The sequence below is a fragment of the Heterodontus francisci genome, chromosome 2 (genome assembly GCF_036365525.1).
Source record: "Heterodontus francisci isolate sHetFra1 chromosome 2, sHetFra1.hap1, whole genome shotgun sequence".
Classification (NCBI taxonomy): Eukaryota; Metazoa; Chordata; class Chondrichthyes; order Heterodontiformes; family Heterodontidae; genus Heterodontus; species Heterodontus francisci.
The window spans coordinates 165,417,557-165,445,398 of record NC_090372.1 but is presented as its reverse complement, the minus strand read 5'-3'; the positions used below and the strand labels follow the sequence as shown (position 1 = coordinate 165,445,398).

Below are 27,842 nucleotides of genomic sequence, written 5' to 3'. Positions count from 1 at the left end.
TAAAACTGGAATAACTTTAAGAAATATTATTAAACTGTGGTAAATATAGTAATTAAGAAAGGTATCACATCCCTCAGTGCTACTGCATTTAGGTATATATAAAATGAAGAGACACAGCGGACAGGATTTTGGGTTCGGACACCAATGTCAAGGTCAAATGGGGTCAGAGCTCCATACTATGTGGGCAACAGTCACCTGGCAGTGAGTTTTCCCAAAATGGTCAATTAGTGGCCACAGCACAGGCTCATCATTCAATTAAGGATTGGGGGGGTGGGGGAGGTGGCGGGTTCTCTGAGCTGGAAAGGGAATAGGAGGCCTGTTAGGGTCTGATGTTCTGTTAATGGATGATAAATACCTGGTAGTTCACAATAATAGGGTGAACAGATGTTGGGTGTTAGTTAATCGTATTCAAATGTGTATATATGAAGAGCCAGCCAACAGTGGCTCTGGGTTGTTAGGAGTAGAGAAGCAAATTCTGTGGCAAGCAATAAACAGTCTCAACCTAAGCTTTGTGGTCTCAGTTTCTTCTTCACAAACAAGCTTGGAAGTTCTATATCAAGGCCCTCCAGCCTGGATGGAGATGAAGCCTGCAGTTCAGAATCACAGAATTGTTACAGCAGAGAAAGTGGCCATTCAACCAATTGTGTTTGCACCGGCTCTCTGAACAAGCAATTCACTTAGTTCCATTCTCCCACCTTCTCTCCATAACCCTGCACATTCTTCCTTTTCAGATAACAGTCTAATTCCCTTTTGAATGCTTCAATTGAACTTGCCTCCGCCATGCTTTCAGGCAGTGCATTCCAAACCTTAACCACTTGCCGCGTGAAAAAGATTTTCCTCAAGGACCTTTAAATTTAAAAATGCCCTCAACAGCCAGGCCACCACTGTAGAGGGGTAAACCCCTCCACAGGATAGCCAGTGGCTGCAGGAGCGCTGGAGTACTGGCCCCCAGTCCACTTCCAGCAGGTCGCCCCCAGGCAGCCGGCCTAGTGCCTGACACCTCGTGGGGCCTGGAGGCTGACTAGTAAATTCCAGAGTCTCTGACAATAGGCTTAAGTGCTTATGTAACCCCCTTAATTGTCTACCCGCCGCTTGAGGGCAGATAACCTCGCCGACTCCCATTCAGCCTCTGGGAATATGGCCTGGGGATGGGATTTCACCAGAAAAACAGCATGATGGGCGGTAGCGTGCATTTTCTCGCTCACCCGCCTTTGTGTTCGTTCCCATCAGGCGGGGCCTGAATCTTGCCCGGTACCTCATTTTCTTCAGATAATGCAACTGCAGCACTCAACAAAAAAAAGAGGAAAAACACTTGGTAGCAAGTACATATTAAAGGTAAACTAAGTTCTAGTGCTATAGGATTTGATTATATCACAGAATCACAGTTACAGCACAGGAGGCAGACATTCAGCCCCTAGTGTCTGCACCGGCTCTCCTAATGAGCATTTCACCTAGTGCCACTCACCCACCTTCTCCTTATAACCCTGCACATTCTTCCTTTTCATTTAACTGTCTAGTTCCCTTTTGAATGCCTCGATTGAACCTGCCTCCACCATACTCTCAGGCAGTGCATTCCAGACCTTAACATAGGAACATAGAAAAATAGGAGCAAGAGTGGGCCATTCAGCCCTTTCACCCTGCTCTGCCATTCTAGATCATGACTGACTGTTTACCTCAACCCCATATTCCTGCACTATCCCCATATCCCTTGATGTCATTAGCAATTAGAAATCTATCAATCTCGGTCACGAACGTACTCAGTGACTGAGCTTCCACTATCCTCTGAGGCAGAGAATTCCAAAGATTCGCCACCCTCTGAGTGAAAGAGTTTCTCCTCATCTCAGTCCTAAATGGCTTGCCCTTTATTCCCAAGCATACACAGCGTGAAAAGGTTTTTCCTCATGTCGCTTTTGCTTCTTTTACCAATTACTTTAAATCTGTGCCCTCTCATTTTTGATCCTTTCAGGAGTGGGAACAGTTTCTCTCTATCTACTCTGTCCAGACCCCTCATGATCCTGAATACCTGCATCAAATCTCCTCTCAGCTTTCTCTTCCTCAAGGAAAGCAGTTCGAATTCTCCATTCTATCTTCGTAACTGAAGTTCCTCATCCCTGGAGTCATTCTTGTGAATCTTTTCTGCACCCTCTCCAACGCCTTCACATCCTTCCGAAAGCATGGTACCCAGAACTTTTAAAACTTAGCTTACAAATACATGAAATCTACTGGCATTGGGCATTTTTTTTTATTGCCCACTCGGAAATGGCATTTTTCTGTACCATAATGAAGGCTGTAGATACACCCTTACTTTAGTGCAAATTTTCAGGAGAGTGGCTAGTGTTTACACAGATGAAGCATTGCATTTCACAGGAGATAGCTCCTTGGTCATAAGCGCACTGCCTCAATGGGTTTGAATAATGCAATAGGGACTATATAGTGTAACCAAACAGTATTATGGCATTACAGTATAAAATAGAACCAAGGGCATTTCTAATCCAAAATGCAGTTCATCTTAAATTAAGCTTTAATTCAAAGATATCTTCTTCAATAACCATTAACCACTGATTTGAATTGGCGGCCACCAGTTGCACAGTGCTCGATAGGTTCTCTGGTTACAAAGTCTGACAGCTGTGCTTCCTGCTCCTTTCAGAAACCATATTCTAACAGACTGTCACAATTTGCATTCATAGCTGATACAGAAATAACTTAAATTGACGCACACAAATCTTCTCTTAAAAATGCATTCGTTTTACCAGCATCTTATGCCATCGTCTACTCTATTTATTGTACATTTGATCACATATGGCTGGGAATGTGCATTCTCCAGCTGGAGTTATAGGAAGACGCTAATAGAAACTACTAGAAAGATCAAAGTTGTTGAATATGTATAACGTCACTATTACATGTCTGTTTAACAGAAACGTTTTGAGGGTAAACAGATTGAAAATTCTGGTCATCAGAATCATTCTGAAAAAATTTCAGGTAGTTTTACAATAATATTCTTTCCCTGTCCCAACTCCCCTGAGGTTTTCTCCTCTCCTGATGGCAGTGTTTCACACTGGAGTATCTCTAGTACATCACCCAAGCAATTATTTTCCATGCATGAGCTTATGACAATGACTATTATTAGGCTTTGAGATTCTGGAGTGTTCATAACTGAGCCCAACCCTTGTCCTCACTCAACATCCACATTAGGGATTATTGGATAGCGTTCAGTAGTGGGCACCTGATTTCATTTTTCCTTTCTTTAGCCTTGGGTTTCTGAGGCAATCTGGATTGTCTTCCATCATTGTCCAAACTCAGCATGGGCTAACTCAGAAGAGACAAGGGATCAAACTTGGTACTGTCCTGTTATGTATGATTTAGACCCGACAAATACTGTACAATAACCACAGCCATTTGGGAAGCTTTTAAAAAATTGTTTTTGGATTGAAATGCTGAGTTTCAGTACACTTCAACTGATGCAAAGTACAACAGCCAAATATTGCATTTTCTTGGTAGGGGCTGCATGGTCCCAGATCAAAATAATTTTAGCATTAGTCTGGACAGAGGTCATTCATTTTACGCATTTAAAAAAAACTAATCTACTTTCTTTCAATTAGTCATTATGGATTTTGCTTCCACTATTTGCTTCTCAAGTCATTCCCTATCCATATCATTCCATATCTGTAAAATAAAATTTTCCTAATCTTTTCATTGTTCTCAGATTAATTCTCTCTAGTTAGTGACTCATGAACCAATGGAAATAGGTTTTTTCCTCTTTACTTTATCAAAACCCTTCAGGATTTTGAATAACACTGTCAGATCTCCTCTTAATCTTGGCTGTTCTATTTAAATGAGCTCTAGTTTCCCTAGTATCTCCTCAAACCAAAGGGCTGAATTTTAATAAAGTGGAAAAGAGCATGTCGGGAGCTACCTGATAAGCTCCTGCCTCTGAGTGACCTTGCTGGAAGCAGGGTGTTCAGAACCAGGATGCTTGGAGGCAGAATGTGCATGGCAGAGGCTACCCACCCAGCAGCGGCAGGTAGCCAGTCAGGAGCCATTATTGGGTTAATTTGCGGGAGAGATACTGCCACTACCACGATCTTCCCAATGGCATCCGGGGTCCTGCGGAGGCCAGAGCCCATCATTTAACTTGAGGTGGCCTCCTGGCAGGGCCTTCACCACCTCTTCTCCATCACCCTAGTATGGACCCGCTGGGATGCGATGGATGCAGCCGCAGCCGCAGGCCATCCTCTGGAGGAGCTCCCCCTCCACAATAATGGCCTGACAGACGTGGCCATGAGGGATTTTTAACTTTTTACAATCCTGCAGAGCACGCCTTCATTTTGAGACGCCTTCATGGTCTCCTGCCTGTCTCAGCAGTGCCCATTTCTCCAGGTGGGGCTGCTAGTTGGACATCACTGTGAGCCCTCCCATTGGGTTGCCCGCTTCACTGGATTGCCTGCTGCCTTAAATTGGACAGGGCTCCTGGAGGCAGCTTCTTAATTGGCCATCTCCGGGAAGATCGCAAGTGACGTCCCACCACAGTCACTTCTGGATTCCCGACCTGAAATTGAGGCGGGTGTCAAGATCGTAACCAAACTGGTAAAATCCAGCCCAAAGTTTCTCATTTCTGCTGTCATCTTAGTTAAGTTCCTCTTTGATAGCTCCATGGCCTTTATAAAGTAGGATGTCCAAAATTAAACACTGTATCCTATCCAATGATTTGTAGAGGATTAGCATTTTGTTTTATTTTTGTACTTTATGCCTCCATTAAAAGAGGATCTGAATTTTATTTAAACAAAAAAAAATCAACTTTGTCAATGTTTCCTCCACTTGTAAAGATTTGTGCAATGCCAGAGGTGATTAGCTAGTACTATAGAAAAAGATATTCGATTTTGTGACCTCAAGGAGACATAGCTCCATACTAGTGGTAGAATTATATATTGTGCATTACATGGTGCAACACTCATAAAAAAGTGCATTATTCCACACAGAGATCTGTCATCCAGTTAAACATGACCCATCCTGATGTGAGTGCGTAACAGGATAACAAAGATTAGTAATGAAAAGATCCATGTCTTTTCTCCAGTTAGCATGCTAGAGTTTTCAAAGAAAGATCAATATTGTCAGATTTTGAAAGAACCATTAATTACCAATGACAATAATACATTTAATGCCATTTATTCATACACAATTTGAATAATGCTGAAAATAGAGACATGTTGTCGAAGCTTTTCGTCTTGCACTCATCAGGACAATCGCAAGAATAACCAATGTAAGGGAAAACAACAGCTTATACTTAGGCACAGTGGCGCAGTGGTTAGCACCGCAGCCTCACAGCTCCAGCGACCCGGGTTCAATTCTGGGTACTGCCTGTGTGGACTTTGCAAGTTCTCCCTGTGTCTGTGTGGGTTTCCTCCGGGTGCTCCGGTTTCCTCCCACATGCCAAAGACTTGCAGGTTGATAGGTAAATTGCCCATTAGCAATTGCCCCTAGTATAGGTAGGTGGTAGGGAAATATAGGGACAGGTGGGGATGTGGTAGGAATATGGAATTAGTGTTTCTTTTGGGCCTCCTTATCTCGAGAGACAATGGATACGCGCCTGGAGGTGGTCAGTGGTTTGTGAAGCAGCGCCTGGAGTGGCTATAAAGGCCAATTCTGGAGTGACAGGCTCTTCCACAGGTGCTGCAGAGAAATTTGTTTGTTGGGGCTGTTGCACAGTTGGCTCTCCCCTTTCGCCTCTGTCTTTTTTCCTGCCAACTACTAAGTCTCTTCGACTCGCCACAATTTAGCCCTGTCTTTATGGCTGCCCGCCAGCTCTGGCGAATGCTGGCAACTGACTCCCACGATTTGTGATCAATGTCACACGATTTCATGTCGCGTTTGCAGACGTCTTTATAACGGAGACATGGACGGCCGGTGGGTCTGATACCAGTGGCGAGCTCGCTGTACAATGTGTCTTTGGGGATCCTGCCATCTTCCATGCGGCTCACATGGCCAAGCCATCTCAAGCGCCGCTGACTCAGTAGTGTGTATAAGCTGGGGGTGTTGGCCACTTCAAGGACTTCTGTGTTGGAGATATAGTCCTGCCACCTGATGCCAAGTATTCTCCGAAGGTAGCGAAGATGGAATGAATTGAGACGTCGCTCTTGGCTGGCATACGTTGTCCAGGCCTCGCTGCCGTAGAGCAAGGTACTGAGGACACAGGCCTGATACACTCGGACTTTTGTGTTCCGTGTCAGTGCGCCATTTTCCCACACTCTCTTGGCCAGTCTGGACATAGCAGTGGAAGCCTTACCCATGCGCTTGTTGATTTCTGCATCTAGAGACAGGTTACTGGTGATAGTTGAGCCTAGGTAGGTGAACTCTTGAACCACTTCCAGAGCGTGGTCGCCAATATTGATGGATGGAGCATTTCTGACATCCTGCCCCATGATGTTCGTTTTCTTGAGGCTGATGGTTAGGCCAAATTCATTGCAGGCAGACGCAAACCTGTCGATGAGACTCTGCAGGCATTCTTCAGTGTGAGATGTTAAAGCAGCATCGTCAGCAAAGAGGAGTTCTCTGATGAGGACTTTCCGTACTTTGGACTTCGCTCTTAGACGGGTAGGATTAGTATAAATGGGTGGTTGATGGTCGGCACAGACTCGGTGGGCCGAAGGGCCTGTTTCAGTGCTGTATCTCTGAACTAAACTAAACTTCTGATTGCTGATATCAATGTGTCCAGTCTGTTTTCAGACCAATCCCAAGCCATGATTATTCCCCTTCTCATCCCATGGTGTGAATAGCATTTTTGTACATTTGAGAAAACTTTTCACCACAGTAAGAAACTGCAAAATGAAGTAAACTCAGCTACCGGGTAATTACAGGCCGGTGTGTCGAACATCAGTGGTAGGGAAACTATTGGAAAAAATTCTGAGGGACAGGATTAATCTCCACTTGGAAAGGTAGGGATTAATCAGGGATAGTCAGCATGGCTTGGTCAGGGGGAGATCGTGTCTAACTAACTTGATTGAATTTTTCGAGGCAGTGACTAGATGTGTAGATTAGGGTAAAGCAGTTGATGTAGTCTACATGGACTTCAGTAAGGCTTTTGATAAGTGCCGCATGGGAGATTGGTTAAGAAGTTAAGAGCCCATGGGATTCAACGCAATTTGGCAAATTGGATCCAAAATTGGCTTAGTGGCAGGAGGCAGAGGGTGATGGCTGAGGGTTGTTTTTGCAAGTGGAAGCCTGTGACCAGTGGTGTACCGCAGGGATCGGTGCTGGGACCCTTGCTGTCTGCAGTGTATATTAATGATTTATACATGAATACAGGAGGTATGATCAGTAAGTTCGCAGATGACACGAAAATTGGTGGTGTTGTAAATTGTGAGGAGGAAATCCTTAGATTACAGGACGATATAGATGGGCTGAGCAGCGGCAAATGGAATTTAACTCTGAGAAGTGTGAAGTGATACATTTTGGGAGGACTAATGAGGCAAGGGAATATACAATGGGTGGTAGGACTCTAGGAAGTACAGAAGGTCAGAGGAACCTTGGTGTACTAGCCCATGGATCACTGAAGGCAGAAGTACAGGTAGATCAGGTGGTCAGTAAGGCATATGGGATACTTGCCTTTATTAGCTGAGGCATAGAATATAAGAGCAGGGAGGTTATGATGGAGCTGTATTCTTCTTTTTCTTTTGGGCCTCCTTATCTCGAGAGACAATGGATACGCGCCTGGAGGTGGTCAGTGGTTTGTGAAGCAGCGCCTGGAGTGGCTATAAAGGCCAATTCTAGAGTGACAGGCTCTTCCACAGGTGCTGCAGAGAAATTTGTTTGTCGGGGCTGTTGCACAGTTGGCTCTCCCCTTGCGCCTCTGTCTTTTTTCCTGCCAACTACTAAGTCTCTTCGACTCGCCACATTTTAGTCCTGTCTTTATGGCTGCCCGCCAGCTCTGGCGAACGCTGGCAACTGACTCCCATGACTTGTGATCAATGTCACAGGATTTCATGTCGCGTTTGCAGACGTCTTTAAAGCGGAGACGTGGACGGCCGGTGGGTCTGATACCAGTGGCGAGCTCGCTGTCCAATGTGTCTTCGGGGATCCTGCCATCTTCCATGCGGCTCACATGGCCAAGCCATGGAGCTGTATAAAATGCTAGTTAGGCCACAGTTCTGGACACCACACTATAGGAAGGATATGATTGCACTGGAGAGGGTGCAGAGGAGATTCACCAGGATGTTGCCTGGGCTGGAGCATTTCAGCTATGAAGAGAGACTGGAAAGGCAAGGGTTGTTTTCCTTAGAGCAGAGAAGGCAGAGGGGGGACCTGATTGAGGTATACAAAATTATGAGGGGCATTGATAGCTTAGATAGGAAGAATCTTTTTCCCTTAGCAGAGGGGTCAATAACCAGGGGGCATAGATTTAAAGGTAAGGGGCAGGAGGTTTAGAGAAAATTTGAGGAAAAACATTTTCACCCAGAGGGTGGTTGGAATCTGGAACACACTACCTGAAGGGGTGGTAGAGTCAGGAACCCTCACAACATTTAAGTAGTATTTAGATGAGCACTTGAAACGCCATAGCATACAAGGCTATGGGCAAAGCGCTGGAAAACGGGATTAGAATAGATAGATGCTTGATGACTGGCACAGACATGATGGGATAATAAAAGCAAAATACTGCGGATGCCAGAAATCTGAAATAAAAACAAGAAATGCTGGAAATACTCAGCAGGTCTGGCAGCAACTGTGGAGAGAGAAGCAGAGTTAACGTTTCAGGTCAGTGAGGGTCACTGACCTGAAATGTGAACTCTGCTTCTCGCTCCACAGATGCTGCCCGACCTGCTGAGTATTTCCAGCATTTCTTGTTTTTATTACAGACACGATGAGCCTGTTTCTGTGCTGTATAACTCTATGACTCTACTCTTATAAAGCTGCATCTCCAGTGAGCCCATGAATGCTGCTACATAACATAGAAACACGTTACAGTGGAAGCAACAGTCACAATAATGCAGCGGAGCCCCTTGTGGAGAATGGAAGTTGGCAGAGTTCTTGCATATGGTACAACATATTTTCAGCACAAGAATAAAGACAAATTCAAAAAAATAAAGGAAAAACGAGCAGCTATACAATTTAGGTGATGCAAAGTTTTATCTCATCAAAATACTGATAGATAATGGAGATGACAGATAATTGGGATGGTAATTCCACAGGATAATAAATAATACATCTTGTATTTTCCCTACATATTCTTTCAACACATTAGCGAACCTTTAAACAATATTAACTTGTAATTAGAACCCTGTTCAACACTGCAGTTGGAATATTCTGGAACTATCACAACAGCCATAAAGGTATACAGTCACACAGAATATCATCTGATTAACTGGCTTCATGACACATGTATCTTTTAAAATAACAAAATGGTAATGAGTCCTTCTCACCACAATTAAGTGAGTTTCACAGAGTACAACAGTTTTAATCTCATCTTTTTTAAAATTGCATCATCTGACTATCTTCCAAGTTACTTGGCCTTCTGCCTTGCAATCCTAGTTGTACACATCCTGCATTATACTTTTTGCAAGGACACGGCCATCACAGTGAAGCAACAATTTGTGAAGCAGTGAGACTAGGTTTGACTGCTGATAATTTCACTGCTCTGTAAGGGAGTTTTCACAAGGCCAGTTTCATGTGGCACCTGGCAAGAACTGCATTAACAGTTGTATTTGAAAAGGCTGTATTAGAAACATAGAAGATAGGAGCAGGAGTAGGCCAATTGGCCCTTCGAGCATGCTCCGCCATTCATTATGATCGTGGCTGATCATCCAACTCAGTAACCTGTTCCTGCTTTCACTTCATACCCTTTGATCCCTTTCGACCCAAGAGCTATATCTAACTCCTTTTTGAAAACATTCAATGTTTTGGCCTCAACTGCTTTCTGTGGTAGCGAATTCCACAGGTTCACCACTTTCTGGGTGAAGAAATTTCTGCTCATCTCAGTCGTGAAAGGTTTACCCCATATCCTTAGACTATGACCCCTGGTTCTGCACTCCCCCACCATCGGGAACATCCTTCCTGCATCTACCCTGTCAAATCCTGTTAGAATTTTATAGCTCTCCCTCAGATAAGGGGACCAAAATTGCACACAATATTCCAGGCGCGGCCTCACCAAGGCTCTGTATAATTGCAGCAAGACATCCCTGCTTCTGTACTTGAATCCTCTCGCTATGAAGGCCAACATACCATTTGTCATTTTTACCGCCTGTTACGCCTGCATGTTTACATTCAGCGACTGGTGTACGAGAACACACAGGTCTCACTGCATATTCCCCTCTCTCAGTTTATAGCCGTTCAGATAATAATCTGCCTTCCTGTTTTTGCTACCAAAGTGGATAACCTCACATTTATCCACATTATACTGCATCTGCCATGCATTAGCCCACTCACTCAACTTGTCCAAATCACCCTGAAGCCTCTCTGCATCCTCCTCACAACTTACCCTCCCAACCAGATTTGTATTCCCAGCACCTTGGACACTTGGACAAAGGGGTTGCATGACCTGGGGAAGACTCATCAGGGAGGAAGGCAAAATACATCTCTACTAAACTTTATAAATATTGAAAGCATACTCAGGAGTTCACATGCAGCGAATCTGCATGTCACGCGGCTTTGTATATTATATATGCATCAGTATCAGTTTCAAAGTCACTTTTAGTTCACACAAATTAAAAATAAAAATGCTAATGCATGTGTGAAACAGCACTTACAGTTCCTGACACATATTGCATTATACCCATTAAAACGAAGGTTGGCAAAGATAACCAACTGTGCTGCAAATGTCAGCATCACACATAGCTTTGAACTAAACTGCATTGTACATTACACAGTGCTCTTTCAACAAGTGGTGATTTAAAAAAAATTATGGCATAAAAGTTACCGTCAGTAGTATTAATGGAAGGGCACTTAACAAATTCATCTAACATTCCTTTGTCTGCTATTTTATAGGTGGCATTAAACAATTTAAAATAAACAAGTGAACACATGCATTAAAATAGCAGACAAAGAAACGTCACACAAATGTGTTGAAAGGTTAGTCACTACTATCGCAAACAGTCTTTTCTAGCCTATTCTACAGACTCCAAACAGTATCTCCTGGTTCATGGTGCCATTGAGAGCGCTGGTCTATAAAAACAGCTAAAACAGTAAACTGAGTTTTTTTTCATATTAGCCTGTTGGAAAGAGCGGCAGATAAAAACGGCTGGAAAATATTCTAATATTATGTTTCATTTTCTTAGCTTATTTTTGAAAGCACACTGCTGCCATTAAAATTAATCTTAAATACTTATGTAAATAGAATTGTTGCTCGAGCAGGTTCCTGACGGGTCAGTGTGTAAGACTAATAATAATCTTCAGACCAAAAAACTCTTAAGTTGATTGATTTGAACTTGGAAAGCACCAGAAGTACAATGAGCCCTCAATATCTTGCTTCTCATTCGAGGTGTCAGTCTTCGCTCAGCGGTAACACTCTTATTTCGGAGACAGAAGTTCATGGGTTCAGGCCCCCTTCCACAGAGCAGAGCATGTAATCTAGGCTGACACTAGGTGTAATAGGAGCTGCTGTTTCTCGAATGGGATGTAAAACCACGGTCTCATCTGCCCTCTCAGGTGACAGGATCCATGGCATTATTTGAAAAAGAGCAATGCAATTCTCCCAGTGTCCTGGCCAACATTTATCCATCAACCAACACCACTAAAAAAAGGATAAACTGGTCATTTATCTCATTGCTATTTATGGGATCCTGCTATGCACAAACTGACTGACATTTTCCTATATTACAACCATGACTACACTTCAAAAGTACATCATTGGCTGTGAAGCATTTTGGGATGTCCTGAGGTCATGAAAGTAACTGGAATTTCTCAGTTCCTGGTAGTGATGAATATTTGAACATTCATTCTTTGCTTTATCTTCAAAGCATGGTCCTTTAGGAAGTGAAAACCAGAGATAAGCACACTGCAACTGCCAGGAACCAGATCTTTACAATGTTATATGACACCAGACTTCACATATTTACTCCCTTTATTGACTAGGAGGTGGTTATCCTGCCTCCCCATCTCCCCAAAATACATATCTTCTAAATCTGCAGAAATGAAAACATTTATCATCATAGCAGTACACGGATTAAACGTCACTCACCTAAATTACAAATAATTTATTGACCAAAACACATTGGACTAACAAATAAGAATCCCAGACTGTCCTTAGCAAAGGCTGCTTCTATGCACTGCCATTCCCTAGAAGCCTACATGTTTCTTAAATACTGAGGCCATTTATCACTTTGTATGAATCCTCACATAATTGTTCTATTTATATATTTAATTTCTAAAGTAAAGAATCGCAAAGCCACTTTCTATTTATCAGAACAGTGTCAGCCATGCCATACTGAGTAAATACCTTGACCTGGAATTCTTGCATCTAAATCAGCACAAGAACATTCATTGTATAAAATGTCTATTCTTGACAGAAACCAATGCACTTAAACTAAACAAATTGCATTAGTAAGCCTAACAGATAAAACTTGAACATGCTAGTGTCACCTTGCAAAGAACAATGACTTGACATTACATATTCATAATGTTCCTGGTGCATTCTATAATATGATTTAATAAGAGCAGCAGTTTAGAAGAGTGCTTTCAGCTGTGTGGAGTACAATAGTGACCTCTATCCCACATTCTGGACAGCTGTTAGGCCTCTCTAGAGGATTGGATTATGGTTATAGCAAGAAAGCTAGACTTTAGATCCTTGGCCTTCTGCATTGTTCTAATGAAGCTCAATGCAAGCTTAGGGAACAGCACCTCATCTTTCGATTAGGTATTTTACAACCTTCCAGACTCAACATTATGTTCAATAATTTCAGGGGTATAATCACTGCTCTCATTTTCTCGGACAGCAGGTGCTGGTAATGGTTCTGCTGTTGCTATTTAGAGCTCCTCAGGACCCATCTTGTGTTTCTTTATTGGCACATTATCACCTAGCTCTTGCCTTACACCAACATCCCATTTGCCAATTAATCATTTTTGCCCTCTGGCCTAGCATAGACCTTCCCTTTTGTTCTTTCTGTACTTGCTTATAAACTGTCACATCTCAGTTTCTGTTTTTATGTATGATAGAATTTAGATTGTTTCATAGTTTTTTTAAATCTATACATATTCACCATGCTTGAAACTCTTGCAGATTTTATTAAAATGTTGCAATACAAATGGTACAGAGTGAATTTCCCACTCAACTGAACTCCTACGCTTCACTATTTTTATTGCTGTATAGCCTCAATTTACCTTCAGCTCCATGGATTTAGGGGTGAACTTGGCACCGGTGCAATGACAGATGTGGAATTTAGCTGCATAAGATTTGTCTCAGTATCCCATTACCGAGGAATAGAATTGGGCTGTAGGAGAGAAAGAAAATACAGACCATGTAGTGCCTGAGCTGGCCCGAGGCCAAACTGGCATCTATGATGAAGGAGCAGAATTACATCGTCTCTTTTCACAACCATTTCAAATGAAACTCTCTTTCTTAAAAAATGAAATATAATTGAATCCGTGATAGGACAGCATTCTTCCACAATCCCAAACAGGAATGCTTCAACATTCTACTTGGCAACTAGGGATGAGACCTGCGAAAGTCTGACAACATGAAAGAGATACTGAACGCTGGGGAGGCCTCGATTTATCAGAAAAACCTAACAGTATCTAGATTCAGATAGGAAAGAATTCTGATTCAGGCAGCTAAGAACTATCAGTCCAACATCAATAACTGATAGAATTATGAAATTGTTTGTCAGGACGTGCATGATGCTCTACCAAATAACATTCAACACAGCTTCTGAAGAAAGTCCTACCAGTCCTTCTGCTTTAACTTTTATATAAGGAAATGACACCCCAAGCAGACAGTGAAGAACTACATGCCATGGTGTATTTACATTTCCAAATGTCTTTGATAAATTTTCTCATGAAAGACTGTTATTGAAACTGAAGGCTGTGAGAACTCATGGAAAAGGAGTTGGCAAAATGAAAACAATGAGTGTATACCTGTTAGGTAAGTGATATCAAAGGGGCAGTGGTTTAGGAGTGGAGAAAATACAGAGTAGAATGGCGAGGGATTGGTGCAATAGTTCCTGCATTAATAATTTGGACAAATCAGAGGTGGTCATAAAATTTTTAGTCACCTAGAATGCAAAACTCTGTTCAGCTTCTTTTCCCTTGTCCACCAAGCCAAACCTCTCCATAGTCTCCCCTATTCTAGTTTCAAAATCCCTGGGCTAAAAGTTGGTCTGCGTGGTTATTCAGATGTGGGGTAGTGATTTGCTGATTCCAGTGAAGGTGGACAGCACGCAAATTTGCTGTTGTCACCTCATTTACCTTATTGTAGCATTGTGCTGCCTCTGCACTCAGCAGGGAGCCCAGAAGCATTGTGCTGAGAGGTGTTCTTAAAGACAGTCTGTCCCTCTTAAGGGAAGCTATACTAAATCACAGAAGGCTGAATACTATTGCTGCAATTCTGAAAAGAAAACATAAGAATTAGGAGGAGTAGGTCACTCGGCCCTTCGGGCCTGCTCCACCATTCAATAAGTTCATGGCTGAACTGATTACTCCACACTTCCACCTACCCCCGATAACCTTCCACTCCGTTGCTTATCAAGAATCTATCTACCTCTGCCTTAAAAATATTCAAAGACTCTGCTTCCACCGCCTTTTGAGGAAGAGAATTCCAAAGACAATGGAACACCAGGCAGAGAGGGGGCTCCAGAGGGGATACCAGAGGCTTTGGTGGTAGAGGTGGATAGGAAGGGGGCTGGGGGGCAGCTGGCCCTCAAGCACAACCCTTAGAAAGAATTGGGAACAGGTGGCCAGGGAGGTCAATTCCTGATATCTGGACCATGGAACCTGGCAGCAGTGCCACAGGTATAACAAGTTCACGCAGATGGTCAAGATCAGTCAATGCATCTTCACATGACACCTCCTACACACAACTCCACCACCCATGGGGCCATGGACCAGGGGAGGTAGGAGGAAGTGTTGGAGAGTTAGCGTTCGGCCTATGCAAGATAGATGGCAGTTCGCCAGGCAACAACAGCACACCCTCATCAGCAGGTTTGACAACAATGTTAGGGTTGGACCTGAGAGAACAGAGTACAGCAAATTCAGAGTGAGACAGGTCCCCTCTGCGAGACCCTGGTCAACTCCAAAATCACTGTCAACACCTCTTCCCCTTCCTACAGCAGCTTTCCATGCAAGTGCAGGAGATACAACACCTGCCCTTTTACCTTGTCTATCCTCACCTCCAAGGCCCCAAACACTCCTTCCAGTTGGAACAGCAATTTACTTGTATTTCTTTCAATTTATACTGTTTTCGCTGCTCACAATGCAGACTGCTCTACACTGGGGAGACCAAACGCAGACTTGGTGACCACTTTGCAGAACACCTCCATTCAATCCATAAACATGATCGAGTTTCCAGTCGTCCGTCATTTTAATTCTTCACCTTGCTTTCACTCTGACTTCTCTGTCCTCGGCCTCCTGCACTATTCCAAAGAAACTCAATGTAAGGTCGAGGAACAGTACCTCCTCTTTCAATTAGGCAATTAACAGCTTTCTGGGCTCAACATCGAAGTCAACAGTTTCAAGCTGTAATCTCTGCCCCCATTTTGTTTCCCTTTTCTTTGCAGGTTTCAGTTTTACTCTCGTTTTTCTCTGTTTTGCGCTTTCAGACGGCAGACGTTCATCCTTCTGCCATTCACATCTCCTCGGAACATCTTTTGTTTCTTTACTTGTCCCCTTTGGCCCTGCACCACCAACTCTTTGATGATTTCATCTCTCCTGCCTTCCATCCTATCACAGACCTTCCCTTTTGTTCTTTTACCACCCTCCTCCATTTAACCTACTTAAAATCCATGACATTTCTAACTTTTCCCAGTTCTGGCAGGAATCTTGCTGGCATGCCATGGGTCCCAACATTGGGACAAAATGTGGTTCCCGAGCCCACATGGCTGGATAGCAGGACTGTGGCAATAATTTCCACCAGCAATGGCCAATTGAGAGGCCGTAACTGGGACCCCCGACCAATTAAGGACAGCAACCTGCCTCCCCTATCAGAGGGCCTGTAGCTCTGCAGCCTCAGCAGTGCCACCGATGGAGAAGAGAGCACCTCCATTTGAAGCACCCTTGAAGGGCCAGTAAGAGATTGAGCAATGGGCTGGGGCCAGGCAGGAAGACCCCAGTGATCGGAGGGGTCAACTCTCCAGTGGGGCAGACATTGCCACCAGGGGGCCCCTCCTTGGGCCATGGAGCTTCTGGAAAGTAAGGCTGCCCCTCCCCTGTAACCAGGGAGTCGCTGGGAGGCCACCTTGATGTAGCTGGTAGATTCACTACGTGGCGGCGGGGGTATTCCAAGGCTCGTAAAATCCTGGTGGCCTGGTGAAATAGCCATCAATAGGCCAATTAATTAGATTAATTGGCCACCCGCCTCCAGTTGGCGGGCAGCCGAGACACTATTGTTCCCGCCTTTCGTATTATCCCCTGGCTGCAGGAACACACGGGCTTCCCCCGACACCTTCTGCCACCATTGTACCACCCCTCCTGCCTCTTAGCCTATCTCCAAAGGGCTGGTAAAATTTCAGCTGTTAACTCCGTTTCTCTCTCCACAGATACTGCCTGACTTGCTGAGTATTTCCAGCATTTTCTGGCCTAAATAGAGTTTGCTCTACAATAACAATTTATAAATAAATGGTGTTGAATAGAAAATGCTTGCTTGTGTATCCATAGATAAATGCATTATTACAATTTTGATTTTTTTTTAAAAATAGCTTTCCCTGATAAACAGCGGGTTATGGCAATGAGTATATTTCTTGAGCTTTGGGATGGTGTCAGCATTAACTACTCCCAGACAAGCTACAGAAAAGAGGGGGACAATGCAGATATTTAGTTAAGGAAGAGGGGTGTGAATTATTGGAAGTGATAAACATAGGGAGAAAGGACATATTAATGGGATTAGCATCCTTGAAAGTTAATAAATCACCAGGGCCAGATGAAATGTACTCCAGGCTGTTAAAGAAGCAAGAGAGGAAACAGCAGAAGATCTGACCATCATTTTCCAATCCTCACAGGATACAGGCATGGTGCCGGAGGATTGGAGGGCTGCTAACGTTGTACCTCTGTTTAAAAGGGAGCAAGGGATAGACCGAATAATTCCAGGCCAATCAGTCTAACCTCAGTAGCGGGCAAATTATTGGAATCTATTCTGAGAGACAATTTATCCTGTCACTTCGAAAGGCACAGATCAAATCAAGGATAGTCAGCATGGATTTGTTAAGGAAAGATCTTGTTCAACCAACTTGATCGAATTTTTTGAAGTAGTAACAAGGAAGATAGATGAAGGTAATGCAGTTGATGGGGTCTGCATGGATTTTAGCAAGGCTTTTGACAAAGTCCCACATGGCAGACTGGTTAAAAAAATAAAATCCCATGGGATGCAGGGAAATGTAGAAAGCTGCATACAAAATTGGCTCAGTGGCAGGAAACAAAGGGTAATTGTTGATGGATGTTTTTGCGACTGGAGGGCTGTTTCCAGTGGCGTTCCACAGGGCTCAGTACTAGATTCCCTGCTTTTTGTGGTATATATTAACGATTGGGACATAAATGTGGGGGGCATGATCAAGAGGTTTGCAGACGACATGAAAGTTGGCCCTGTGGTAGATAGCGAGGATATATTGCAGGTCGATATTGATGATCTGGTCAGATGGGCAGAGAAGTGGCAAATGGAATTCAACCCTGAGAAGTGGGAGGTGATGCACTTGGGGAGGTCAAACAAGGCAAAGGAATACACAATGAATGGGAAAATACTGAGAGGTGTAGAGGAAGTGAGAGACCTTGGACTAAATGTCCACAGATCCCTGAAGGTAGCAGGACAGATTGATAAGGTGGTTAAGAAGGCATATGGAATCCTTTCCTTTATTAGCCGAGGTATGGAATATAAGAGCAAGGAGGTTTTGCTAGAACTGTTTAAATCATCGGTTAGGCCACAACTTGAGTACTGTGTGCAGTTCTGGCCACATCATTGCAGAAAGGATGTAATTGCACTAGAGAGGATACAGAGCAGATTTGCGAGGATGTTACCCGGACTGGAAAAATGCAGCTATGAGGAAAGATTGGATAGGCTGGGGTTGTTCTCTTTGGAACAGAGAAGGTTGAAGCCAGATCTGATTGAAATGTACAAAATTTTGAGGGGCCTGGATAGTTTTCCCACAAGGCTATCCTGGCAACAAGAGGAGCCAGCACTAGAAAAGTAAATGGATTATTTTCAGTATACCTGCGTTCAAAAATAGCAGGAATGCTCCTTTGGGTTCCACAAGGAAACCTTGGGTCTCCCCTTCCCCAAGCTTCCTTCTCCTTCACCCGGCCATGAGGGCCTCCCGACCTCTCCTTCCAACCACCTACCTGAATACAGGAACAATTTCTATGGGCCCCTGATAGCAGCCTCATGCCATTTGACATTCTGCTCCACCGGTTGCCAGCTACTGCTTCACACTGGATTTGGGCAAGAGCCAAACAGAGCCAATGTAGATGTGACTCCTCAGATACTGAAGCAGTCCGTGTAGAAATGCAGCAAGACCTGGACAATATCCAGGCTTGGGCTGATAGGAGGCAAGTAACATTTGCGCCACACAAGTGCCAGGCAATGACCACCTCCAACAAGAGAGAATCTAACCATCTCCCCTTGACATTCAACGGCATTACCATCGCTGAATCCCCCACTATCAACATCCTAGGGGCTACCACTGACCAGAAACTGAACTGGAGTAGCCATATAAATACCGTGGCTACAAGAGCAGGTCAGAGGCTAGGAATCCTGAGGCGAGTAACTCACCTCCTGACTCCCCAAAGCCTGTCCACCATCTACAAGGCACAAGTCAGGAGTGTGATGGAATACTCTCCACTTGCCTGGATGGGTGCAGCTCCAGCAACACTCAAGAAGCTCAACACCATCCAGGACAAAGCAGCCCACTTGATTGGCACCCCATCTACAAACATTCACTCCCTCCACCACCGACACATAGTGGCAGCAGTGTGCACCATCTACAAGATGCACTGCAGCAACGCACCAAGGCTCCTTAGACAACACCTTCCAAACCAGCAACCTCTACCAACTAAAAGGACAAGGGCAGCAAATACATGGGAACACCACCACCTGCAAGTTCCCCTCCAAGTCACACACCATCCTGACTTGGAACTATATAGTCATTCCTTCACCGTCGCTGGGTCAAAATGCTAGAACTCCCTTCCTAACAGCACTGTGAGTGTACCTACCCCACATGGACTACAACGGTTCAAGAAGGTGGCTCACCACCACCTTCTCAAGGGCAAGTAGGGATTTGCAATAAATGCTGGCCTAGCCAACAATGCCCACATTCCACAAAAGAATAAAAAGAAAGAAGGCCTTCAACAAAACAAAGGTGACAATTTTTCAAATTTCAACCTTTTTAAAAAAAACTTAAGCAACTAAGAACGGCACTGCGTGCCTCTATCTTTGTTTCTTTCTCTTTCCTCTTCTATCTCTTCCTCCACACCTCACCACCCCCAAACCCCAACTCTCTCCTCCGGGATCTGACTGCTGTTACTCAGAAATGCTAAACAACTTATGTCATTATAGAACAGATGATAATCAGATGAAATAATTAAAATTCAACTTTTTATTTGAAAATTGAACTCCATTACAATGAACAATTCGTCAAATTTCTCAGCTTAATACACTTGCTGAAGAACACAGCAGTCACCTGCAACCTGGAGTGCTGGCTGGCAAAGAGGCTGCCAATGTTCCAGACACCAGCAGATTGCCCGTGAGAGTAAAAGCTACAGCAAAAGCTACAACTGGTGTGTGATCAGCAGTCTGTCTTTTTTTGCACACGGCCTTAAACCTCTCCTTTTTAAAAATAAAGCAAAAATATATTTCATCCAGAATTTTTAAACAGAGCATTTTCCAGTCAGAATGACTGAAGAATGATGAGCAGTAAGAGTCCACTCTGCAAATTCCCTCACCAGCCTGGAGTTGTTGAGGCCTTATGTACTGCCCCCAGAGATTAGCCAACGCAGGACATGACAGCCACTAGACTTCATGAATAGGAGAGCACAACAGATAGCATATACCCAGCTTAGAGGAATGATAATTTTATCTGAAAATTAAATCTATGTACTATCTAGCTTAACCAGATAAGAAATATATTACAGAAAGTTCCTTCTCAGGCAGAGTGTAACATCAATTAACTTTGTTGTGGCACATTTGGATACTGAATTAGCTGGTGTCAGTTGCGAGGCTGAAGTGCAAATCAAGAAGTTCAATGACTCTCATAAACCCCAGTAGTGAAGTTCAAGCAACTTCTGAATCCAAAGACAGTAACTTACTCCAAAACGACTGTTATGAATAATACGTAAAAGTCAAAATAATTTTCTTTCTTGTAAATGGTCTGCCAACTTTGTGGATTTAGCACCATAAAGCATTATCGGTAAAACGTCTGTTTTCTCTGTTTGAAGTAGATGACCAAATCGGGAAATTAAAATCCTTCAGACTCAAAAAGGTTGGAATATCCAAAAAAAAAATCACATTCAATACACTTCATTAATACTTCTACAAATCCACCCGAGGTGAAATCTGTAGGTTCAGGCAATACAAAGTACATTACGCAGACATTCGTGCCAGTAAAAAAGAGTATTAAGTCACTGCAAAGATAGAGAAAGTGGCCATTTAAGTGACAGGAAGGAACTGCAGGCTGCCAAGCTAAGAAGCAGAAAACTTGGTCAGTGGGATTAATCCAGATTGAAGCAATGTGTACTTGGGAGAGTTTTTAGGGCCGAACAGAAAGATAGAAAATTCCTATTCAAAATTTAACAAAATGTTGTTTAGAAGATCTCTTTGTCAGAGTCCAATTCTGGAAGAACCTATGAACATGCTGACCACATTTGTTCACTATCAAATTAATTGGAGTTAATGGTGCTCTTTAGACGTTGATTCTGTTCTCCATGGTAAAGGTCATAGGACTAGGACATGCTGTCAAAGTAAGTTGACTGAGATGCTGCAGTGCATCCTGTATAATTTGCACACTGCAGTCATGATGCACCAGTGGCCAAGGGGGGTAGAAAATGACCCCAATGACAAGGGCATTGATTAGGTAGACTGCTCAGTCCAAGATGGTGTTGAGCTTCTCATGTCATTGTGATTGAACCCATCCAGGTGAGTGGTGCACATTCCATCACGCTCTGACTTCATCTTGTAGATGGTAGAGAGGACTTGATGGGACAGGAGTTGAGCCTCTCAACCAGTGTTTATCTGACTGCTCCAGTTAAGCTTCTGGTCAATGGTACTCTCAAGATGCTGATGGTGGGGGACTTGGCAATAGTGGTTCCATTGTAAATCAGAGGAAGCTGGTTAGGCTTATCCTCATTAGAGATTTTTCATTGCCTGTCACTTACAAAGCATGAATACTACCTGCCACTTGTTAGCCCAAACCTGGATGTTGTCCAGGTCCTGATTCAGGCTGTTTCATTATAAACTGAGTAGTAATAGAGCATCAGTTACAGCCAGTTTCCAGTACTAGGAAAAGGAATGGCATTTCTATTCAGGCTGAATAAAATTTTATATCATCCAGGGCATAATGATTTAGATGCAGGTGACTACAACTAAGGGTTTCAACCATGAGGGTAAAAGAGGTGCTGCAAGAAATCACTCAGCGCGAGCTTAGACATGCATTATTATGGCATCTTGTAAAAAAAAAACTTTATATAGCACCCTTAAATGTAATAAAACATCCATGGTACTTCAGAGGCATTAGAAAACAAAATTTGATAGTGAACCACATAAGGAGATATTAGGGCAAATGACCAAAAGCTTTCTTTAAAAAAATGTTTTAAGAGTGCATTAAAAAGGAGGAAAGAGGGGTAGAGAGTCACAGATTTAGGGAGGGAGTTCCAGCTGTTAGAGCCTAGGCAGCTGAAAGCACAGCCACAAATAGTGGAGTGATTAAAATCAGGGATGCTGAAGAGGCCAGAATTAGAGGAGCACAGATATTCTGGAAGGTTGTAGGGCTAGAGGAGATCACAGAGATAGGGAGGAGGAGTGAGGCCATGGAAGGATCTGAAAACAAGGATAAGAATTTTAAAATTGAGGCAGTGCTTAACCGGGAGCCAGTGTCCGTCAGTGCGCACAGGAGTGATAGGTGAACAGGATTTGTTGTGAGTTAGGACACTGAGTTTTCATGACCTCAGGTTTACAGACTGAAGTTTGGAGATAACAAAGACACAGATGAGGATTTCATCAGTAGATGAGCTGAGGCAGGGGCAGAGTCAGGTGATGTTATAGATGGAAATAGGCAGTCTACATGACAGCATGGATGTGTCATTGAAAGCTCATCTCATGGTCAAATATGACACCAAGGTCTAGATCAGTCTGAGACTGTTGCCAGTGAGAGGGATGGAGTCAGGGGCAAGGGAACGGAGCTTGTGGTGGGCACTGAAGGCAATGGCTTCAGTCTTCCCAATATTTAACTAGAGGAAATTTCTGCTCATCAGGTACTTGATGTCGGAAAAACAGTCTGATAATTTTGAGACAGTGGATCTCGGATTAATATCCCAGACAGGTGCTGTAAAAAGAGGGCACGGACCTGACAGTTTACAAAACTTTTTGCAGGTCTGCCTAAGCTTTCAAGTGAACACCAAAAGTAAACCAAACCTGATGCAAAGGAATTTTCATTATGTCTTCCTCAACAAATCCTATTTAAATGAAAGAGGAAGTGAAAAAAGTGACTAGGATTGAGAGCGAGGAGTGATATGAATAGTGCAGGAACCCACAGATGGTGCACTAAAGTAATTGCAGGCCTAAAGCCAAACAGCAAAATCTGAATTTGTGTGGACAGGACCAATTTAAATGAGAGGTTGGGCCCAAATAGAAGTAGATAATGCCCTCAGTGGATAAGATCTGAGCAAGCTGGATAAAGTGGAAAAAAAAGGGAAATTAGATACCATCTGGATTCTGGAAAATTCTTAATTCAGAAGAATCTGCATAAACCTTCATCACACCCTTTGGCATTTCTATCTGAATAGATTACCACATGGTATCTCAACTCCAGAATATTTTCAAGAGGTATATGTCAATACTTCTGGAAGGCTTCCATGCAGCTGTGTGCAAATTGGGTGATATTCTTAATGTTATACTTAACTAATGCTAACTTATACCATGCCCCATGCACCCATCAGCCCTGTGTTCACTGATCTACATTGGCCCCCGGTCCACTAACATCTTGAATTTAAAATTCTTATCCTCGTGTTCAAATTTTTCCATGGCCTCGTTGCCACTCTCCCCATCTCTGCAACCTCCTCTAGCCCTACAACCCTCCGTGAACTCTGCGCTCCTCCAATTTCGGCCTCTTGTATATCCCAGACTTCCTTAGGCTTACCAATGGCGGCTATGCCTTTGAGACCCTCCTTGAAACCTGCCTCTTTGACCAAACCTTTAGCCAAATATCTCATTCTTTGGCTCGGTCATTTTTTGTCTGATTACGCTCCTGTGCAGTGTCTTGGGATGTTTTACTTCAATAAAGGTGCTATACAAATGCAAGTTGTTTTTCTTCATGTGACTTATTGTATATTGAGATCACTAAACACTTGCACAAGCTTTCAAATGGAAAACAATCTCTGCAATGGGTGTTCATCAAACAAGGCTATCTGCTGATTGTGTGACTGGAATGGAGCAGCCAACACTTCCCTTCAAGACTTAAGTAAATATGCATAATGCAACACAAACTGCCCAGCATGAAACACAGCTTCTATCCAAATGTTCACAAGTTGCTTTTTAAAGAAAAAAAAATGTTTAATACGTAGAATATTCATCTGCCAAATGCCATTGCACCCCCTGTGGTAAAAGAAAAGATGTTCAAAAGTCAAGGACGAATGGCTGCTCCTGCATCAAGTATTATTGCAGCTTTGCCACAGTTCATGATTATTACATGAGATTCAGACATCTGTGGAGCTCAGCGCCTAGGAGTGATTGTCAGCTTAAACTCAACAACCAATTTCCAAATCTCAATTTTGTGCCTTCGAGCAAAATCTTAATGACAGCCCCATCTGATTTTTTTCATTTGAGCATTTTTGAATGGCAAAAAGCTCCCCTAATGTTCTGGCTTATATTCCTCCCTCTGTCAACATCACCAAAAATGAAATAAATGGTAAACTATCTCACTGCTATTTGTTAGATCTCACTTTTTGTAAAATGGCTGCCAAAATTGCCTACATAAGTGACTACATTTCAAATGAATTGATATGCAGCACTTTTCAAATTTGAAGGAAAAAAAAAATTTCTACATTCAATGTTAATCTCGTATACGTCATTCCTGAATATTGGTATGACTGTCACTGCATGAGCAATATTACAGATGGCATCTGAGGGTTGTGTAATCTATCTTGTCCATGTACACATGTACCCGTGTGCAAATGTAGCTGGCTTTGAACAACATAGAAGGGAAACTAGTACTTTTTCCAAATCAGTCTTGATTTTTATACCTGATTAGATCAGTCTCCCACATATGTTTTAACTGGTTATAGAATCACACCACTGACCACCTCCAGGCGCTTACCCATTGTCTCTCGAGATAAGGAGGCTAAAGAAGAATCATAGAATGGTTACAGCACATAAGGAGGCCATTTGGCCAGTCGTGTCTGTGCTGGCTCTCTAAAGGAGCAATTCACCTAGTACCACTCCCCACCTTCTCCCCATAACCCTGCATATTCTTCTTCTTGAATGCCTTGACTGAACCTGCCTCCACCATGCTCTCAGCCAGAGCATTTCAGATCCTAACCACTCACTGCATGAAAAAGTTATTCCTCATATCACCAATGCTTCTTTTGCTAATTACCTTAAATTTGTGCCCTCTGGTTCTCGATCCTTCCACCAATGGGAATAGTTTTTCCCTATCTACTCTGTCCAGACCCCTCATGATTTTGAATACCTCTACCAAATTTCCTCTCAAACTTCTCTTCTCCAACCTACATAACTGAAGTTCATTACTGGAACCTTTTCAGCACCCTCTCTAATGCCTTCATATCCTTCCTAAAGCGTGATGCCCAGAACTAGACACAATACTCTAGTTGAAGCCAAACCAGTGTTCTATACAAGTTTAATATAACTTCCTTGCTTTTATATTCTATGCCCCTAAAGCTGTATGCTTTCTTAACTGCTCTCAACTTATCCTATCATCTTCAATTATTTATGCACATCTACGCGCAGGTCCCTCTGCTCCTGCACCCTCTTTAGAATTATACCCTTTATTTTATATTCTCTGTGTTCTTTCTACCAAAATGAATCACTTCACACTTCTGTTGATCCTCTATCTTAGCCATGAACTTACCAAATGAAAAATAGCAATACCTCCACAATTGGACTCCAACTGCTGGATAAAGTACACAACCAAATGATCTAACTGTAAAACATATTACCTTTGCTTTTTCCAGCTGCGCATGGGCTTGTCGCTCTGCTTCCCTCCGTACAGCCTCCCGGTCTTCCTCCAGAGATACATCTGACTCAGATGGACGGCTAGTATAGGAGTCCGCCGAACCCTGCACAGGAACAAATGAGAAAAATGTGACTTTTATTGGTTTGTAAATGAGTCCCTCCACTCCTTTCAATGTGATTTTTTGCATGTTTAAAGCAAATAAATTAGCAATGAATCTGCCAGAGGATGACCAAAAAAAGGAACATTTGCTAGAAAGACAGAGCTGTTGTGCTTACACCTCTCTCTCTCTTTGGTTTATTTATGCCAGGTGCTTCCAAAGTACTGTTGCATGCACATGTTTGGATGTAGTTATTTTGCAATGGCAGATCACTGATCAAACTATTACAAAAAGCAGCAAAACAGTGAAGGACAAGCACAGAAGAAAACAACCATCTCTGATGCACTGACAGAAACAAATATTATACAATAATGTCACGAAAGCACAACAGTGCTGGCTTTAGTGATACCCAATATGTTGCTGAATCTTTCGATTTCTCTAAACAACTACTAGTTTCCATCAGATTCAGGTCCAAACCCTTTCCCCTGTCACCTGTTCGCTCAAATGGTTAAGTTGCTACAAATTTTTACTATGCACATTAGAAAGGTCACTCTGACTGGGTAGGAGCTCAACAGCTTAATTCATCATAACAGTTGCAAATTATAAAACGATGCAAGGGAAAGCACTGTGACTGTCAAGAAATTGTAAACACCTCATTACTGATTGCCCGTAACAATTTAAAAAAGGTTTGCTCTTACATAGATATCAGAATTCTTCAAACGTCCTCCTTTGGCTTGTTTTAGAAGCCTTATCCAGGTGGCCTTCATTAGCCAGAGAACTCGGTTATTGTCCACAGCAGCTGTGCCCAGCGCCGATCCTATGTTGCCTCTGCATGCTGCATAATCAGTGCTTTACTTTTAACCCATCTTGCCTGTATACTTGCTCCTTTCACTCTATCCCCTTCTCTCATTCTGCAATGAGTCACGCTAGCAAGAAAAAAAGACTGCTAGCTTATTTGATAAATGAAGGGTAGGTGTTTTCCATACTTGAAATCTTAAAATTCCCCTGGTACAACAAGGTATCGCAGCACATCACATGGGCAGTCCAAAACAAGAGAAAGAAAAAAAAATGCATGGGGGAGCCTTTTAAAGTCCAAAATGGAATGTATTTACTGACATTTGTAAGTGCAAAGTTCAATTCATCTCTCTAGGGAGACAGAGAGGCTTGTCACATCAATGAGCATGCTCAGTAGCTAGATCCTTACGAGATGCTCACATCATACTGTGATGTTAGCCTTCTGTCGAAATGCCATTTGAAATCTCAAGGGTAGAGTATGAAAATAGCAAGGTCCTTGTACAACAGCAACACATGCAAGCCAACTGCTTCATTTTTTGTCATATACCTGTCAGCTGTTGTACAAAGCAATATTGCCAGCTCTCACTCATTTCACAGGATCTTTTTCAACCAAGATGATTTATCTTCCTGTCTCTTCAGCTAATTAACAAAATGCACTAACGATGTTAAAAAAAATACTTGCAGCTACAATGGAAACTATTTAAAGATGTAGTCACACACAGATAATGAAAATGTATTCATCTGTGAGAGAAGTAAAAGCAGCTACATAGTTCGGAGATGAAAAAAGGGGAATAGACTAATTAAGACTTATCCAAAGATTTCCCGATGACCCAAGACTTCAAAAACAGGTGAATTAAATGAAGTTTAACTTACATAGGGTTATCAATATATGCTTTAAATGAACAGCACTTCTTTAACATAAAGCATGCACCAAAACAGTTCTGATATCATCTGCACAACCTGCTGGTAATGAACATCTGTTTTCCATTTTAAACAGAGCATCCCACCCACATTTGAAAAACATCATCAATGCACAAGAGACTGTGTTGTCCCAAGATGCCCTTTCAATAAGAACTTAAAGTTGAAACTTCCAAAGCTAGAGACTTAACAACCTGCCATTGAATGTGAATGGAATTTTGCTAATCTCATCAGTCATGATTGGTACCTGACCAGATAAAACAAAAAGGTCTACATTTGCACCAAGCATACTGACTGGGTACTTTTACTTTTGTAAAAACTGCATCTACTATAAGGTTAATGGATCCTCCTATAAATCAGTCTATCATCACTTTTATTTTTTAACATGGAGGCTTAGTTTTTTCAGTTCATAGGTTTCTATTCTGCAGTAAAGTTAGTGTTTTCATATTTAATCCTGCTCCAAACCATTGGTAAACAATTATAGTTAGTTTTATAGACGCGTGTGACTATCTTCA

The 27,842-nt window shown here is 42.7% G+C and overlaps 1 protein-coding gene across 1 annotated transcript in view; it reads right to left on the bottom strand.

Annotated features, from left to right (window-relative positions):
• Positions 1–26,381, bottom strand: part of LOC137348174 (voltage-dependent L-type calcium channel subunit beta-2-like) — a 126,596-nt gene extending 100,215 nt beyond the window's left edge. The window contains exons 1-2 of the mRNA XM_068013485.1: positions 26,313–26,381; positions 25,501–25,620 (exon numbers count right to left, since the gene is read on the bottom strand). Of these exons, the coding sequence (XP_067869586.1) occupies positions 25,501–25,620; positions 26,313–26,381 (189 nt within the window). The remainder of the gene's footprint in view (positions 1–25,500; positions 25,621–26,312) is intronic.
• Positions 26,382–27,842: the final 1,461 nt, after the last annotated feature.